The sequence below is a fragment of the Theobroma cacao genome, chromosome 1 (assembly GCF_000208745.1).
Source record: "Theobroma cacao cultivar B97-61/B2 chromosome 1, Criollo_cocoa_genome_V2, whole genome shotgun sequence".
NCBI classification, from domain to species: Eukaryota; Viridiplantae; Streptophyta; class Magnoliopsida; order Malvales; family Malvaceae; genus Theobroma; species Theobroma cacao.
This window is the reverse complement of record NC_030850.1, coordinates 37,263,121-37,282,899: the sequence shown is the minus strand read 5'-3', so window position 1 is coordinate 37,282,899 and position 19,779 is coordinate 37,263,121. Positions and strand designations below refer to the sequence as shown.

Genomic DNA, 19,779 nt, shown 5'->3' with positions numbered 1-19,779 from the left:
GTCAAAAATAAATTATCCTGACCCAACTCATATTTTTTCAACTAATAATGTTTTGGACCGAGTTAGGCTGAGCCAACCCATAATCACATTTTTAATTGACAATATATAAAAATTATATATTGTAGATCAAATATAAACCCATCAATCAAAGTTAGAGTGTGCGATAGTTTTAGTTTTTTGTGTAGATGTTAACTGTTAACAATGTATGGGTTCTAAATCAGTTAAGGTCACAGTGGAGCCCTCTAGGGCTCCATATGCATGGTTTGGAGTCAAAGCAAAAGACGTTTATATCCCTGGACAAGTGTCATTACCACACCTGTCTAGGGACAATTTTAATATATGTTTTACCTTCTATATACACCGAATGTCTATATATATACAAATTCAAAGTTTTGAATGTAAAGCCAAGTCTCCAAATCTTCGTGTTGGACTCTTTTCTCCGTAGCATTTCTCTGACCAGTAAGCTTCCTTTTGTTCTAACTTTCTTCCTCTCGTTCTAACTTTGTCCCGCAACCATCATAAACCAAGAAACATCAGACTAAACCCCTTAACAGCACGTTTGGTTCATAGAATAAGCAGGAATAGAATATAATTGTTATTCTGTGAGAATAGAATAAAGTGGTAATAGAATAGAGCAAGAATTGCTATTATAACTTATTACAGTGTTTGGTTGATAGAAATAAGATTGGAATAAGAAACGAATGGTGATAAAAAGACAAAAATACCCTTGACCATATTAACAATTATTTTCATAAAAAAATAAAATTATCCTTATTATCATTTAAATACACATTTATCCCAAAAGACAATTATCCATCATAATTATATATTCTCCCAATTACTAAAAATAATTATAATTTAGTCACATATTTTTTTAAATAGATAATTATTTAAAAATATAATTTAATTATATTATATTTTATCCATCATAATCAATTAAATTTGTGTATAGATTTTTTTTAGTCAATTCTTCATATATTATGAATCATTTTCATATATTATAAAGCATTTTCATATATTGTGGCTCTAGGTTATTACTCGCACTGGCAAACCCTTTATCATGATTCATGAATTCCATATACAATGGATTGATCTCTTAACTTCTCTTTTTAATTCTGAGCTGGAATACATCGTACATTAATTAAGAACAACGCTAAAATTCATTACACAAATCAGTTCTGGAAAGAAAGAGAGCCAAGAGACACTATCACAAAAGATATGGTAAAACAGAACACCAAACTTTGACATCTTACTGTATTGACAATACGTGCATCATTTCCAAACATTAAGAAAAAACAGAAAAGTCCTCAACATAAAATTTCACACCACAAAACAAAATGAAGAAGAACCACAGTGAAACCACAATCTTATCCACACCACACCTTGACTTTTACAACCACCGAGCACAAAACATTGCCTCACATACTGAATTTGTGGGTTTAAAGAACTACTTTAAACCATATAATAGCAGAATAGTTTAAAACCATAAGTAAAGATTACAATGAACCCAGATTACTTAAAATCTCTACCAGCAGAGGAAGATTATTACTTTTGTTCATGCATCACCCAATGCTTGCCTTTCTTCTCCCTAGCGACAATTTGACTGCAAAATAAGAAAAGAAAATACCTTGTCAAGTGAGGAAACTAAAGGATATCATAATCAACTTTGCAGCCACAGGCCAAAAGAGCTTATAATAAACAAGTTACAAACAAGTTTATTCAATAATGTTCCTTTGTCACTGTATTTTGCAAAAAACAAAAGCTTGATTAGCGGAAACAAGATTTAATTATTATTTGCATTGTACGTTTGATTCATTAAAATTAAATTTTCGTCAAGGCAATCAATTTTGATTATATTTATGCACATAGGAATTAATTTGAGCTCTGATATCTATCAAATCTCTATATATATTCTTATCTTAATTTTATTATTTCATCACACCAAGTTACTAATAATAATTAATCATGTTGAAGAATGAAAATGGAAGTCGTCCTATAATAATACATCCATTGCCCAAAAACTGATCAAACAACATTGGAATATGGTCTTACAGCAGACTTTCTTTTCATTTCATAGGATACTAGCCAGATTGGTGTGGTTATCATGTTCGGATTGCCTTACAAAAAATTCTCCCTTGCAACCATGGACCTAACAAACCCGAATGAAGAAGCTGCCATTTTCAGCTTAACAGCAGCTTCAAAATGAGGGAATGAATTTGGGGCCTTGTATATATATAATCAACAAATCAAAAAAATTCAAACAACAAGTACCCAAAATTTCAACAACTCAGAAAGAAAATTCATCAAAATCATAACACAAAATCAGCATTTCATATTTTAGATCTACTAACAATAAAAACCCTAGAGTGAGATCTACTAACAACAATCACAATTAATCACAAAATCACAACAATTAAATGAAAATGTTATTGCTTGAAGGATTTGAAGCAACTACCTCCACTATGGACTGCAGAGAGAGAGGGGAAGACGGGTGAGAGCGACTAAGAGAAAGGGGCAGTCCCATGGGTGAGAGCGAGGGGAAAGCCCACGGTTGAGAGAGAGGAAGACGACCAGCTGAGAGAGGAGATGAAGACGGAGGAAGGACGACTAGTTGAGAGAGAAGATGAACACGAGGGAAGGGCGACTGACAGACGAGAGGAAGACAGTGGGCTGAGAGAGAATAGGCTTTTCGGGTGAAGGTTGAAACTACTGAGGAAGATGGGGGAATGAGGAAGAGAGAAAAAAAATTACTTTTTATAGGGATAAAGTGGTGATTTTATTAAACAGTTGAGGGTATTTTTGTCACAACCCGGAACCTCCCTCTGGCCCATGACAACCACCGCGACATCCCGATTGACACTCATTACCCGGAATGCCAACCGAAATCCCGCAAGGCTTACATATTAGTTTCTTTCCTTTCCTGTGAGCAATCGTTGTTAAATATCGAGTTTTAAGAAAATATAAATTATTTTAGATTGAAAACAATCAAAATAAAATTTTTGCCATATAGGGGTATTTTGGTCATTTTTACTAAAAAATTTTGAAACCTGATAAAGATACAACGTATGGTAGAAAAATATCCACTGCTGATTTAAAATAAATTTTTGTAATCTAAATCATCCATTTAGAGTGAAAAGTTGGCTAACTAGACTAAATAAAAATATTTGATAATATATTTCATTTTCTTATAAAACAATTTTTATATAACTATACATAAATAATTTTTGTAGCGTGAGAACAAAATAAATTCATACATACTATAATTTACAAAGTTATAATGTACAATAATAATTACAATGACAAGTGGCCCAAAATACACCTAGTGTTGGTGTTAGAAACCTACTGTCTGTATGGTAGAGATGTCAACTGGAATCATCGACAAAATAGGGTATCTACAAGCTACTACAGACCTAAAATGTTTGGAAATGAGGTGGGTGAGATTTTGCAATCTCAATGAGTAAACAGACATTATCATAAATATCTAAAGGCGAGTAATAGGGAGGCAAGTTTAAACAACAAATCATAAACCATTTCATAATGTTTTCAATTTATTTCTTAAACCATAAAATATTTGTAATTTACCCAAAACAGTTGTTAAGGCTTATGTCTTTTATAAAAGAAAACAAGGCTCAAGCCAAAACTAATCCTCGGGGATACCTTGGCCAAGGCATCTAACCGAGTCCGCCAAGGTTGTTATAACATTTACATGTGAAACACATTTTTATTTTTAAAACAAATCGTTCCTTGGCGTTGGCCGAGTTACACATTCACGTGGGGGTTCGACGTGAAGTGAGCTCTAATACTACCCCGGGAGTTACCTTCCTCGCCTCTACAACCGGAGTAACTATATAACCGGGTTTACCGTGCCCCTCTAATAGGCAATCCACGGAAACTTGTCACTACAGTGACTAACCCACCAATTTTAATAAAATTTCGACAGTATAACGTGGCTTTTATTTATTTATCCAGCCTGCATAGTAAAAACAACTTACGTAAATTTCCCCATGCACTTACAAAATATAGCCACATATACTTATATCTCATAAGCCATTCATAGGAAAATATATAATTTTCAAGACAGTTAACAACCTCTAATTACTCAATTTCATAATCAACACAATATATCTTTATTTGTCACATTTATTTCTAAAACATCAAAAATCCTGTTTTAATCTCATTTTCGTTTCATAAAATACATAAAGAGCATTTTTAAAATAAACTCTAGATAATTCACAATAATAATAGGTTTACTCACCGTTTATACAAACTAAAAGCTTTCTAGGTGCCCCGATAACTACTCGTCGGGTACGATTTCCTTGACTTTACCGGAAGGCTCTCCTCCTAGACACAATGCAAAAATTTACTCAATTCATCACATTAATGCTAAATCACTATATATTTGACCCAAATCCTATACTAATGCATGGTATGAAATGCAATAGCCAAAAACGGCTTAAACGCGGTATTAACCTATTTTTGGCATTTTACCCAATAAATTGCTAACGCGCTCTATTTTAGGTCTAAATCGTCCCATTCTCTCTCCAACATTTCTAACCATTAAATATCAGCCTATAACCTTCTAAAATCACCAAAATCAGTTCACTTTTCTCTTTGAAAAATTCAGCCAAAAATGGGACATTAACTCGATAAATTTTCTACTTTGTTTTTCTATCACATTTAACCATTTTTCATCATTTTCTCTTCATTTCTCTTAGAATAAAAATCAGATCATCATCATTGTACCTCATTGCAGATTCAGCCAAGGGTGGGTATTGTGAAAATTTAATGCTTTCTTGCCCAATTTAATTTCTAAACACATTTAACTAACTAAAACTACCAATTTAACTAAAAATCAAAACCTAAAAATTTCAAAATCTCTCCCCTAGAATTTCATCCAACCCTTGATGTCACTTTTAGATCTCTCTCCTCAAGCATGCTAAATGGAAACAAAGGCATAGGAAAGGTAGAAATCAAGCTAAAGTCGAAAAATCTTACCGTTAGACGCATAAATGGGCGAAAAACGCGAATTCCCCTTTGAATTTTCTTGTTTCTCTTTGGTTTTTCTTTTTTTCTTCATTTCCTCTCTATTTTCTCTCTTGTTCTCCCTTATGGCCAGCCAGCACTTAAAATGAGGTTTAAATGGGCTGACTTTTCATTAAAATAATATTATATCATTAAAAAAATACCACGTGTCACTTTTCCATTGACCTATTTTTAAAATTTCATCCATTTGTTTTCAAATTTTCACCATACACTTATCCCACATATCCATAGCTTAGATAAAATTCTCAGACTTATCCAAAGTCTCGGTGGAGTAATTTTTGAAATTTACACTTTTACCCCGATAAAAGTGAAAAATTACATTTTTATCAAAAAAACTGAAAAATTGCCCATAGACATATTTTTCATCCCTTACACTCATACCATTCTCCAATTTGTCAAATTTGATATAAATTCTCTCAAAATCTCAAATTTTATCCGCGAGTGGTAAAATTACGATTTTGTCCCTACACTTCAAAAATCACCAGAATTAAACTTTTTCACTTCCTATCATTAAATTATACTCCACATAGTTAATCTTGGTCAAAAATTTCACTCCATTATCAAATTATTATCTTAGGTGGTAAAATGACGATTTTGCCCCTGAACATCAAAATTTTTAATTTTACCCCTAATGAACCCTCGAACTCCGAACAATCATTTTTAGTCATTCCTGAACTATAAAATATTAAATTTCATCATACAATTCCTATTTAAACTAGTTCGAGGTTAAATCAACTCAAGTGTACCGTTAGGTACGATACCGAGTTTTGTCTATTCTTATGTGCTTTCCTAACATAATAACATACTACTCATTACATATATGTTATGACATGTATTTATAGGGTCGAGTTTTACAATTTTAGTCAAATTACAATTTAAACTTATTCTCTCGATCATAAAATAGATAATACCGGGGGGACGGGTATTAATCATTTCCACCCCAAAATCATATTTGTGGAATTTTTATTTCTTCGAAATTTCTATTTCGCCTCCTTGTTTGACAACCAAACAAGGAAAATGGAATGACATGGGAATAGAGGGAATAGCATAGCTATTCCCCCAACCAAACGCGCTGTAAGAGAAATTCAGATCCTGCAACATTTCCGCAGGACAAACCCCCAAACCTGTATACTTTACAAAAAGAATTCCACAAAAACAAAACACAATTCAAAGACCCAACCCCATAAAAACAGCAGAAACAAAAACATAAGCCTCAATCCTTAAATCAGCATACTAACCAGACATTCTCCCTGCCATCAAATCCGCAACGAAAAACTTCCTAGTATCTTTTTTAGTCGTGTAATTACCAGGTATTTTGTTTATCATCATCTACCTTTCTTCACGATACGTCGAAACCCTAAGACTCTTAGATCTTTGCAGATTATACATTTGTTATGTGTTAGTGCTATTGATTACAGATCAAGTCCTTGATCATGCATCTTCGTTTTTTATATGTTGCTATCTTTTATTTATTATTATTATTATAATTGCTTTTGACAACAAAAATAAAACAAAAAAAAAAGAATATTTATTGTTCATTTGTAATTGATTTTTTTTTTTTGCAGTGCACAATGGTGTTTTTGAGGGGTGTAGCAGCATTATCTAGGCTGCGGTCCCGTGTTGTAAGTTGAATGCGACTGTCTGATTTACCATATACAATTTTTTTTTCAAATTTTTACTGTAATAGGGTGTGTGCTTAAGCGCTTTTATATTGAATTTATTTATGCTGCAGAGCCAACAATCTAGTCTCAGCAACTCTGTCAGATGGCTTCAAACGCAGAGCTCTTCTGATCTTGTAAGCTATTATTTTTCTTCTCTTGCTACTTTTTTTTTTTTTAATTTATTGTCTATATTGTACGTGAAACACACATTATTCGTTTAAAAAGAAGAACAAAATCATATGTTAGAGATCAGCACTTCATTAGGAACGCATATATATAGGCATTATACGGTTACTTTTATGTCTGCACTAGCACCATAGCTGAGCCCCTGTTGACAGGACAGTGGTCTTCATTTGACGCCTGGAAGTGACTGTTTTTAATTTTCTTTACTATTTAGTTGCATATTTGGACTTGAAATAAAAGGTGAATTACTACTATTTTTCCATTTGGTCTTTTGAGTTTTTGCTTGTAATGGCCACTGCTTATATTCACTAAATAACTTATTTTTGGGCCATTTCAGGATCTTCATTCACAGTTAAAGGAATTGGTTCCAGAACAACAGGTTTGTTTTGGTAGTCTCAATGGAATTTCATATGCCCTTTTAATGATAGGTGCAGATAGAGTTAAGCCTGAGCAAACACTGGCTAATTTTATTTCAACTTTTTATCTACATCACTCCATTTTTAAGTTGTTGAAGAATCCCAGTACTAAGTTTTAATCCTATATTTTATTATTATTTTAGCCAGCTGGTGGATATTCTATCATCAGTGTGATTCCACCAATGATTATATGCAAGATCATAGCCAGTTTAGAAATTTTCCTTTTTGAATGGCTTCTCAATATTTATTTTCCAGGAGCGCCTGAAGAAACTGAAGGCAGAACATGGAAAAGTGCAACTTGGGAATATTACTGTTGATATGGTAAAACATATTTTGTCTTTCTAGTGTAGCAGTGATGGAAAAGGACAATTTATTTTCCCTTTGCCTTTTCGTTTCTCAATTTGAAGTTGGAGATTTTAATCGACTTATGAGTATATCTTGGGATTCTCAATAGCTGATTTTTGCACTGTGTTTGAAAGGTACTTGGTGGAATGAGAGGAATGACAGGGCTGCTTTGGGAAACCTCATTACTTGACCCAGATGAGGTATGTTTCAATAACTTACCGTCTGTAACAGGTTTAAGCAGACATCTATGCTCAGTTACTGAATTACGGGAACATAAAGTTGCAGAAACTAAAAGGTGGATTATGTTTTCTAGGGAATTCGCTTTAGGGGTCTGTCCATTCCTGAGTGTCAAAAACTATTACCAGCTGCAAAGCCTGATGGAGAACCTTTGCCTGAGGGTCTTTTATGGCTTCTTTTGACTGGAAAGGTGGGTAGTTGTATATGAAGCTTCTAGTATTGACAGGATATCCTCTTTGGGGCTGTAATGCTTGACAATATACCCCTTTCCTCCTTTTAACTCAGGTTCCGAGCAAAGCTCAGGTTGATGCTTTATCTCAGGAATTGCGTAGCCGTGCTGTTGTTCCTGGTTTATAGCTTCTGCATTATTCCTGAAACCTGTAGAAATTACTCTTACCTATTTCTAATGAAGCAGTTGAATTCTTACTTCTCTTGGATTTCTCTATTTGGTTGCAGATTATGTGTTCAAGGCCATTGATGCTCTACCTGTCTCAGCTCATCCAATGACCCAGTTTGCAACCGGTGTTATGGCACTCCAGGTTGATATATGTTCTAGACTTATATTCTCTTTCATAACCATTCTGTTCTGTAGTTAAACTTCTTTTTGGTCTTGTATAGTTATTAATGCATTTTGATTTTGCAAAAGTTAAATTAAGTGAAGAAGTTAGAAGTTTTGGGTTATTTAGTTTCATTCATAAAGATAAAATCATAAAAAATAAAAAGCAACTCCTCAACCTCATTGTTTTGGTTAACTTGTTAATCATCTAATATTGGTGAGAGGAACCGGATGACTTTTGACAGCAGCTGTTCCACTTCAAAATTCTACAAGCTCATTGTTAACTAGGATTGCTCTGGAGTTTAAATGCATTCAATTTAAGTATTTAATACATAAAACAAGCTGGGTTTCGACTATTTTTTGCTTGAAGATGCATACGTTCTTTAACGGACAGATTGTCATTTTAGGCAAGTTCCTGTTTATCAGAAACACTTTCTTTTTCTGATGACAAGATTTTGTCCGAGAATTAACTGGATAATCTTTAGGTTGATGTTTCTATGTTTCTGGAAGTAGATCTTTAGTACTGTTCAATTCTGGTGCTATCAACTGCTTGTCTTTCCCTATTTCTTTCTCTTACACTTTGTAGATTCTAGTAGAGATTGATTTTTTTGTCCATGCTTTCTTTTTGTAACGAGTCTCATTTTTAGAAGTCCTTCTGGGCTTAAATATAATCTTTAAAATCTGTAGTGGCAATCGTAGGTGTTAAGAGTGGTGTAACTAACTATAAATTTGCCTTGTTAAGTTTCTGTACATATAGCTGAAGTGAATAAGATCGTCTTTCAGGTTCAAAGTGAATTTCAGAAAGCATATGAGAAGGGAATTCCGAAATCAAAGTAAGGTTCTTCCATGCAGTCATACTTTGATGTCATAAAATCAACCTTCTAGTGGTTGTGCAACTATTCTGATGTTACATTGATTTTAGGTATTGGGAGCCGACATATGAAGATGCTCTTAGTTTGATTGCTCGTGTGCCACTAGTAGCTTCATACGTTTATCGAAGGTTAGTGTAGCATATGATACCTTGTCTATAGCACAGATACTTAAGTTGTTGGATGAGTTTGGTTTGCGAATTTCTTCTTTTACTGTTCTGAAACTATTTGTTTGTTTACAATGAGTGATGTAGAACAAGGGGGAGGGAAGAGGTAGAAAATAGTGAATATAGATGAATCTGAGGGTGAAAAGGTGAAACAGAGAAAATAGACGGCAAAGATGTTAGAAACAAGGGAATGGAACTAGAGAGAACCAAGGAAGAGGAGATTTCGAGACTCAAAATTTCAATAATTTAAATCTCAATTAAAAATACGCCCACCAAGCTTATAGGTAGAGGCCATAAAACCTGGACACAAATTTATGATTCGAAATATCACTAATCAAAGTTAGACCCTAAGCGTAAATTGGTTCTCCATCAATGAGTTTTTCTGAAATTTTGTTTAATTAAATCTGGCTTGGCCTATAAATAAGCATGTCATTTCAATGTTATGAACCAACCAGACTGATGTGTTGGGAGACTTACCTGACCACAGCTGCATTGCCTTGTCACGTAAAATTCTGCTGTGGTTTCTTAAATTAAGTTCCTGTCACTTTTTTGAAGGATATATAAAGATGGAAATTTTATTGCCATGGACGACTCATTGGATTATGGTGGAAATTTTTCGCACATGTTGGGATTCAAAAGTCCCCAGATGCAAGAGCTTATGAGGCTTTATGTCACCATTCATAGGTTTGTCTATGCTATTCTCCTATTGAGCATATTTCTTATGGTATACCGATTTTGAGTGTATATTTTCCATTTTCACCATTATTGGATTTTCTTTTAAATTATCATATCTGTCAATGTTTTGGCCAAGTTATATGTGTTTCGTTAATGACGTGGTTTTACATAATGGGCTCCAGTGATCATGAAGGTGGAAATGTTAGTGCCCATACCGGCCACTTGGTGAGTTTTTATGACTATTGGTTTAAGCATTTTGAGTTGCCATTAATTTGTAGTATTTCTGATCTCTGGTTATTACTATCTTATATCGAGGGCACTTTTTCAAGTTCTCAAACACATTGATAGTTCTTTAAACTTATGCTTCTCTGACCAATGTTGTTTTTGTATTCTCTTATATTGGTGGTCTGAATTCAGGTGGGTAGTGCTCTTTCAGATCCTTATCTTTCCTTTGCAGCCGCATTGAATGGGTTAGCTGGGCCACTCCATGGTCTGGCTAATCAGGTATCAAATCTTCCAGACTTGAGCTGTCTACCATTCTTGTATTTTAATTTTTCAATATCTAGGTTTTAGCAAAGATATGCTTGCTTGCTTCTGAATCTTATTTGTGCAAAGCTGTAGTCAAATAACATGTAACTAAATTCTATAAGCTTTATCGGTGTTTACCTGATTGTAATGGTTTTAAATATTCAAATGAGTCAACTTATGCCTAGTCTTTTTGGGTAGTGGCTGAAAGCTCAAACCTGCTTGTATCTTGGACATTAGTTGTAGTCAACTATTTGAACCAGGCAGAGTAAGTTCTTGATAGATGACAATAATAGTGATATTTATAATTCATAAACTTCCTGTTGTATTGATTATGCCCAATCCTTATAGATGGATGCATTCTGTCTTTTGCATCCCATTCCACCTTTTTTTATATGCTCTAAAAAAAAAAGAGCATGACAAGGGCAATGTGCTTTCAAGACCTATAATAGGTTCTGTATACCTCTTTGGGGTCTGGCTGTTACTAAATCCTAGGAGCTTTCTGTGCAATTACCTGTCCCTACATTACTTATAATTATTATATCTGAGACAGTTGAAATGTTTGTATAGTTTCTGTAGCTTACTACTCTATATGCTATCAGAGCTTTATAAACTTATTTGCAAGACCACCATTGCAACTTGGAATCAGCTAATTCCTAAAGGAAAGCAGTGTGGGCTAGCATAAATACCCTCCTGATTTCTTGTTTTATTGCCAGTAATAATTTCAACCCATATAATTTGATTAATTTACCATCACTGCTGTTTCCTGAGTTTCTGAATCTGAACATTATGCTGAAGTTTGTTCCTGAGTATGGATGATTTCACTGTCTGTCTGAATCCTGGTAACTGTTGCCACATTGTCTTTCCTTCTTATTTTCATTTCAGGAAGTGTTGCTTTGGATCAAATCTGTGGTAGATGAGTGTGGAGAGAACATAACCAAAGAACAGCTGAAAGACTATGTCTGGAAAACACTAAACAGTGGCAAGGTATTGTCTGAGGTTTATACAAATTTGACATTAAGTGTGGCTAATAAATTTTTGGATATGCTGCTGCCTCAAACATTTATTAGAGCACCTGTCTGTCTGGTTTATTAATCTTGGAAGATGTGTAACTTGTCATTCCTGCCTCATGATAATTTGGTTGATATGCTTCATCTGAACTCATTACCCTTATTGAACTGGCAAGGGAAGGATGCAGTGCTTTTAAGAATGTTGTGGTTGCGTAACTTGTCATTCCTGCCTCATGATAATTTGGTTGATATGCTTCATCTGAACTCATTACCCTTATTGAACTGGCAAGGGAAGGATGCAGTGCTTTTAAGAATGTTGTGGTTGCGTAACTTGTCATTCCTGCCTCATGATAATTTGGTTGATATGCTTCATCTGAACTCATTACCCTTATTGAACTGGCAAGGGAAGGATGCAGTGCTTTTAAGAATGTTGTGGTTGCTTTTGAAAATTCTATTTATTTTCTGCTTTTTAATGCCTTTCTTTGAAGTTTATTTTACTAAGATTGCACTATACCTTTCTTTGAATAATGCAGTGCTTTTAAGAATGTTGTGGTTGCTTTTGATGCCTTAGTATGATCAGTATCACAGTTTGTCTTTTTAATTTTTGTTAGAAGATTTGTTAGGTTATTTTAATTTTGTTGTCTTAATTCAGTGTACTTTTCTATCTGCAGGTTGTCCCTGGATTTGGTCATGGAGTGTTGCGTAAAACTGATCCAAGATACACTTGTCAAAGAGAGTTTGCATTGAAGCACTTACCTGATGATCCGCTATTCCAGCTGGTTCTCACTCATGCTTTGATGACAGAATGTTAATGAGTGCCATTTGTCTGCTATTGTTTACACTTTGAGATTATTGCTAAGGTGATATAATTTTCATTCTTGCAGGTTTCTAAGCTTTATGAAGTGGTGCCTCCTATTCTTACTGAGTTAGGCAAGGTAATTTTTCTCATTTACATCCTTTGACCAGATGTTTTAAAGAATATGTGAATGTTATATGTTCTAATACATCATAGATGAACAACCTTGAGTGCAGTGGTAAAGTTCAGAAGAGCGTGTGGAGTTTAATACTTCATTGATAGAATTTGGAATCCTTGCTAGCTTCTTCAGTTATTATTATTTAGTTGAAATGAATGGTAAAATTGGGAAATTAGGTTAAGAAAGAAACCATGGTCTGAAGGCTGTTGTCATTAGAACTTATGATTTTGAACTATTTATTATATATATTATTGAACTTTGATTAACTTGCATTGCTTCAAGTTTAATAAGCTTTTAATTCATAGTAAGAAATAAACTGAAACTGAAATTTATCACTATTTTTATGTTATATTTTTTTTGTTGAATATTAGGTTATTTATTGGTGGCTGCACTGAAACTTTAACCTGCATAAGATTAGCCAACTGATGCAGCATTTCTATTATGTTGAAATGGAAACTAATGCCCGCATTTGTAATATTGGATGCTTGTAGGTTAAAAATCCCTGGCCCAATGTTGATGCACACAGTGGGGTGCTACTGAACTATTTTGGTTTAACTGAAGCAAGGTACGACATGAAGTTTTTCTTTCAAATATTTTGATCACTTAAATTATTTTAAAGCGTGAAGAGTTATTGCTTTTTCGATCTAGTAATTATTATTTCCCAATAGATTAAATATTCTTATAACTTGATGGACAGATACTATACCGTTCTTTTTGGTGTATCAAGAAGTATTGGAATTTGCTCTCAGGTTTGATTTTGCTGCGATATTTCATTTGCATTTATGTGAATCACCAGGCGTTGCTTGACCTATAATCTTTTGTGTTGGTTCAGCTAATATGGGACCGAGCACTAGGATTGCCCCTTGAAAGGCCAAAAAGTGTTACAATGGAATGGCTTGAAAATTACTGCAAGAAGCGAAAGTAGCTTAAAAAAGTTGGTGCCTGATATCTTAAGAGTAATAAGTGCTCACAAAGCTTTGGTCTTGTGAGTGGAGCAGCAATTTACCAGAGTCAATGACAAGCTGTTTGGCTTGTAGCAAATTGCTGGAAGGACTAGAAAATGTTGATTGTTTCATACAGAAAACTTGAATTTCAACCCTCGTTTGGTCATGAGCTTGTAGTATTATTTTCAGTTGGATAAGAATTTTGTCGAGCTATTCCAATAAAATGTAAGTTTCAGGCTTGCACCTTGTGCAATCGATACTGCCGTTAAGTAGTTGTTATTCATCATTTTATTGTGTGGAGGCATGAAATTATGTCTAATCCCACATCTTTTTGATTATACGATATGGATGTCTTAGGTAGATGCAGATTCTGTCGCAATACATTTTTTATCGTTACTGTACTACATTTTATGGATCTTATGTTTATTTACGCAAGGCAAGATTTTAAAGTTAAATCCAATAACTTGGGATGTTAAAAGACTTGTGACCTGATAGGTTTAAAGGGAGCTCGATTATACTGGTCATCTAACATCTTCAGCGTATGGTATCTTCCAACGTTCACTTGATATCTTTGAGGAAAGAAAGAAAGAAAGAAAAAAGAAAACCCTGGGCGATTACTTGGTACACCAAATAATAAGAAGATCACCAATTAGTCAATAAATAGTGGCTATGAGAAGTGAGTGAAGAGTTTTAAACTCGTAGTTGGGAAATTTGAAGATTCAAGGCGTGAAAAATTTGATCCATCTTGTATGATTTTTCACGAGTAATTAATTCAACCAGAATTCTCTAATTTATACTGATCCGTTCCACGTGGCATAAACCCAAGTCGAGGTCTCGGTATTGTGGTACCAGGTTGATCCAAAATCTGAGGCATATATCAATTACTTCAATTGCCTTCGGTTTACCCAAATGAACAGAAAGGGAAAATCGAAATGGCCTACTACGCTCCCTGTAGCTGCGCTGCTGCTCTATCCGCGTCACCTACCCACGAATCACATCTAGCATTTCAGCCTCTAAACCCCAGACCTAAACTTGCTCCCAAACGAATCCCGCCAAGCGCTTCCACTTTCAAGTTGAGGTATGCATTTCAACTTTGATTCATGCTTTTAATTCATATTGTATCCAGTGACTACTTGTTTTCTCCGAACGAAATTCATGTCAAACGCAGCTTTTACATTTTTCTAGTTGAAAGACGACTGAGTGCGCTGGACAGTTGCATTCTTTTGCGATGTTGGTCTTGGCGGACTGCTTTCCGTTTTTTCTAAAGCTGATTTTCCAGTCAAACTAAGCTTATCTGACTCAGATAATATAGATAGATCATAGATCGATCGCTTTTTGGGCTAAAAAGATGGCTTGACTGAAAGGGCATCTTCCTGGAAATATATGTCCAGATGGAGTTCTTACTGTTGGGGCTGCTAGCTAGAGACTGGATGTTACAAGGGTCCTAGCGTACGGTCAAACTAGGGCCTGCTCCCCAACTTAAACTTGCTTGCGGAAAATAGTTGCATAATCTGTCGTCTTTCCACATCTTTGTGCTTTGCTTTATTTACCGGAAACTACAATATTACCATGAAATCTACAGCCTCCTTTCCTTTCCTATTCTGTAGAGGGTTTATTAAACGTTTTCTGCTAGCTTACATGCATTACATTGGCTACCATTTATGAATTCTAATAATTGTGCAGCATAAGGAACCCAATCAGTTGGCAATAAGGCCATTGTTTACTCAAGCTTCATATATAAAATATACTTGAGTTTGTAGTATATATGTATTACATGCTTCGTAGTATCCTTGATGCTATAGTTGAAATGTTGCTGCCATAGTGAAGTTGATAGTGTGATTGTCATTATTGTTTTACTTGCAGGTTCAATGGTACTGTGAAATTTGAAAGAAGGCTAAGGTTATTTTGTTCTAATCCGTCTAGTGGAGATTCCATCACAGAAAAATCGGGTGATACTGCCCAAGGCCCCCCATTCCCCACCATTTTAGCAGGATTTCTAGTTTTTTTTCTCATTTGTTGGATGCTTGGATCCATTATAATGTGGTTGATTGGTGTAATAGTTAAGTTTCCTCCAAAATAGAGGCGGCTTGTTTGCTATCTTTTCAATGTAAAACAAATGAATGCAAACAGGTGTGTTTAATTTTGAGGCCGTAAATTAATGCAAATGCATTATAAACTCTGGTCTGGCTTCATGGATTTGCCTAACTAGACATATATAGCGCCAGCAGGCCAACTTTCCGAGTAAACTGACTGATATTATTTCATATGACTTGGTAAACGTATCGTATACATTCCCTTGATTTTGTTCTCATCAGATTTATGTTGCTTGCCTAACTTAAATCTGTTCCATTCCATCATTTCTTCCTTTTGTTTTTCTTTCTTTCTTTCTTTCTTTCTTTACAAAAAGAAAAGGAGAAAGAAACCATTTCTCCATGTAGTCTCTAGGTTAGTTTCATACAGTGCCTTTGCGTTGACTGGAGAAAGCTGTATTTCAGTGCTCTTCCAAATGGCAGAGAATATATATGCTACTTGAGCAAGTTGAGATGTCACTCAGTATTTTTACCTACCTACCAACCACAATAAGCAATTTCGAGCAATGACGATTATTGTCACGCATAAGGCTGGCTAAAGCTAACATACATGTTTCCAGAACCAAATTTTGTATGTCCTCTCCTTGGTAGGGTTACTAATAAAATCTAATGTCTGTGGCTACGGCTAAATAAAGAAAAAAAAAATTTCTAAAAAAATGTTAATCCAGAAAGATAATGCAAATAATACAAGTCGGGTGGCGAGAAATCTTTATTTATTTATTTTTTTGTTTTTGTTTTCAAGTACATATATATGACATATCAATTGGAAAGATTCTCGTCGCCTTGAGGCTTATCTTGAAGCTTATCGTGCGGCATTGATGCTGTGAAGTTGCGTCGCTCGTCAGCATTGGCAGTAATAACTGGCATCCATACATCAGCGGTGCCACTCAGGAGCGACTGCACGTGGGGGTCTGCAGCCATGGCTGAGGATATCATCTCATCCACACCATCCAACTTAGCCGATAATTTGTCCAACTCTCTGGCTATTTCCAGCTGATAGAAAGATAAGAAGGACAAGAGTGATCAAACAGTATGCTGTTGGTTCGCAGAAACCAAAGTGTGGAAGATGATAGAGGATTGGGTAGTTTGTGTTTCAACATTTGAGTTATACCAATACCATACCTCATCAAGGCCGTGTGTAGACTTGGATGGAACTTTTGTAACCTCCAATCCAAGGGCTTCAATTTTGGAACGCAATTCAACTTCTTCCTGATTAGTCAATGTTTCTACCTACATACATACATACATACATATGCACCGTAATGCATGGGTAATTTCCCGTTAATGCAATAGAATGAAAGTATATATGTCCGCTCCACCTTCACACACAGCCCAAAACTATATATTATGCAATAGCTACGGTAATGGCATGCGAAAAGAATCAATTAACGTTCTTAGAGGATCCAAATCATTGCGCATCAGCGATATGATGTATTCCACAATAAGAATCCGGTTGCAAGTTGGGACCTTAATGGAAACAAGAATTCACTACAATTCAGTAAAGGAAATCATATGCAATGCAAGCACGTAACAGTATAATTAAATTGCATCAAATGGACAAAGGAACCCTCTTTTTAATATCATACCCAGAGGGTGAATCAAGCGAATTTCGATCCGTGAAGAGGAAATTGAAAAATAAAAAAAGAAAGTAAAAAAATTTAGAAGGATACCTGATGGAGTAGATTGGAAAGGAGGTGGAACAACTGCGCATCTGCTCCGTTCCCTTCTTCCGCGGCCATTTCTGATTTGCTTTCTTGTTTTCCCAACCCCGAATCTCCCATGTCTCCACTTTCTCTTCAAGTCTGACTGAATCTCCCGTCTCTCTTCACTTTCACTTAAACATTCTATCACTTACACGTGGCCGATCAAGGTGTGCACGGGGTTTTTACTTCTTATAAGACTAATATTTTAACTTTAAAAAAAAAATTTGAATCTATATGCTGTATTTATTTCACCTTAAAATCAAACTATAAATTTTCTCCATAAATGAACAAGACAAAATGGTACCTAAACTTGGGGGGCATATTATTTTTATTCCACGACCTACGTCACGACCCGGTACTCCCCTCGAGCCCGTGATAACCGTCGCGGTGTCCCGGTAGACACTTATTGCTCGAAATGTCAACTTGAAATCCCGCAAGACTTTACTATCAGTTTCTTTGTTCCTTTATGAGCAACCATTGTCAAATATCGTGTTCTAAAAGATTTTAAGCTGTTTCCAACTTTAAACAAATAAAATATTAATTTTTCGTCTCACAGGGATATTTTGGTTATTTTTTTCAAAAATTTCGAAACTGGCTAAAACGTAATATACAAGTACAAAACACATAATTCATATTCAAAATGAGTTTAAAAGTCTAAAATCTTCATTTAATACGAAATTATGGTTATTTGAATATAATAAGAAAATAAAAGAAATATTAAGTAAAATATTTTATTTTCTTATAAAACAATATTTATAGAGTTATACGTGAATAATTTTTATAACGTAAAAGCTAAATAAATTTATACATACTTAAATACAGTAAGCCAAAATATTTAATTTAATTTACGATAACAAGAGGGCCCCCGAATAAACAAAAGTAAAGAGGACTGTGAACTTACGATTTGAAAAAAATACAGATCCAACGGTAGTCCTCGATAAGATCAACTATCTACAGTCTATACTGAACCTGAAATGAGTGGAAATGAGGGTGGTGAGATTATAAAATCTCAATGAGTAAACAGACATCATGATAAACATCTAGAGTTGAGTACATGGAGACAATAAAATAAATCATTATAAACTGGGTTATAGCATTAGAACACATTTTGTTCAAAACACGTAAAGAGCCTTATGAATCTCATAAAAATCTAGGCTTGTGTCATAAATCCATTCTGGGGGACACCTTGACCGAGGCATCCTACCGAGACCGCCAAGGCTATTAAAATTCACATTTCACATAAATCATGTTTTTGTTTTGAAAACATAGCCGTTCTTTGGCGTTGGCTGAGTTCCCCCTCACGTGGTGGTTTAGCGTGAAGTGAACCCTAAACTTTACCGTAGGAGATACCCTACACGCCTCTCCATTCGAGATAAGAATATAATGGGATTTACCGTGCCCCTCTAAAAGGCTGGTCCACAGAAACCCCCTACTGCAGTGATTAATTAATATATAATCCACTATATAATAAAACTCAATAATATGATATGGTAATTTTGTAATTCGCAGTTTTTCAAGGCAACCAAACAATTCGCATTTCAATACAATTGCCAACTAGCCAATCATGCTCGATTTATCATAAACCAGTCAATTTAAACAATCAAATTGTCACTCCGTATACTCTATATTTTCAAAATCATTATTAATTCCAAAACAATTTATAAATTAATTTCATTGAAACTCATTTATTCATAAAACATGAAAATTTACCTTTTTAAATTTCTTTTTCCATAGAATTCATGAAAGCATCTAAAAACCACCATAGACAATTAAAATGACAGTAAGTTTACTCACAATGTCTAGAATGCAGACTTTCGAAGCACTCTGTCTACTGGTCCTCGGATGCAATTTCCTTGCCTTTATCGGAGGACTCACCACCTTGACACAGTACAAAATCGAGAGTTTCACCAAGTTGGTACTAAATCAAAATTAAACTAATTTAGACTACCAATGCATGATATGGAATGCAAAAATGCACTGGTAACTATCTAAACCCGGTATTGGCCTAATTCGTCTTATCACCCGATTAAATTCCTAACGGGTCCGTTTAAACTCCAATTTAATTCTTTTCAGTTTCTATACCTCAATTGCACCCAAATTAACTTAATGTCCCTCAGTGTGGTGCAAATTATCAGTCCCAACAGCAAATTACGAAAATACCCCTAGTGGGTAAAAATTCGTATTTTTGCTCCGAAAATTCCCATTATTTTTCTAGGCTCATAATTCATCATTCCTTAACCAATTCTCCTAGAATAAAATCAAACTCATCCTCACTCACTACATGGTAAATTCAGCCATTAATGGTTGGGGGAGAAAATAAATTCTTTTCTTGTTGTTTTGTTTCTAAATATGCTAAACTAACTAAAAACACTAACATAAAT

At 34.7% G+C, this 19,779-nt stretch overlaps 3 protein-coding genes and 1 long non-coding RNA gene across 4 annotated transcripts; 2 read left to right on the top strand and 2 right to left on the bottom strand.

Annotated features, from left to right (window-relative positions):
• Positions 1,225-2,701, bottom strand: LOC108662231. Its single transcript, XR_001928041.1, has 2 exons — positions 2,456-2,701; positions 1,225-1,603 (listed from the first exon to the last, which is right to left on the bottom strand). It is a non-coding gene; the product is annotated as an uncharacterized LOC108662231 (long non-coding RNA).
• LOC18614684 (citrate synthase, mitochondrial) lies at positions 6,101-13,967 on the top strand. The gene is made up of 20 exons (XM_007052558.2): positions 6,101-6,353; positions 6,609-6,665; positions 6,776-6,838; positions 7,225-7,266; positions 7,559-7,624; positions 7,783-7,848; positions 7,962-8,075; positions 8,171-8,234; positions 8,342-8,424; positions 9,225-9,274; positions 9,364-9,441; positions 10,033-10,161; positions 10,335-10,377; positions 10,570-10,656; positions 11,563-11,664; positions 12,359-12,466; positions 12,572-12,622; positions 13,153-13,226; positions 13,359-13,410; positions 13,494-13,967. Exons 2-20 carry the CDS (start codon positions 6,615-6,617, stop codon positions 13,584-13,586), a joined length of 1,416 nt encoding a protein of 471 aa, XP_007052620.1. The 5' UTR covers positions 6,101-6,353; positions 6,609-6,614; the 3' UTR covers positions 13,587-13,967.
• LOC18614683 lies at positions 14,459-15,797 on the top strand. Its single transcript, XM_007052557.2, has 2 exons — positions 14,459-14,683; positions 15,469-15,797. Exons 1-2 carry the CDS (start codon positions 14,538-14,540, stop codon positions 15,683-15,685), a joined length of 363 nt encoding a protein of 120 aa, XP_007052619.2. The 5' UTR covers positions 14,459-14,537; the 3' UTR covers positions 15,686-15,797.
• LOC18614682 lies at positions 16,369-18,314 on the bottom strand. Its single transcript, XM_007052556.2, has 4 exons — positions 18,300-18,314; positions 17,366-17,539; positions 16,818-16,925; positions 16,369-16,688 (listed from the first exon to the last, which is right to left on the bottom strand). Exons 2-4 carry the CDS (start codon positions 17,474-17,476, stop codon positions 16,455-16,457), a joined length of 453 nt encoding a protein of 150 aa, XP_007052618.2. The 5' UTR covers positions 17,477-17,539; positions 18,300-18,314; the 3' UTR covers positions 16,369-16,454.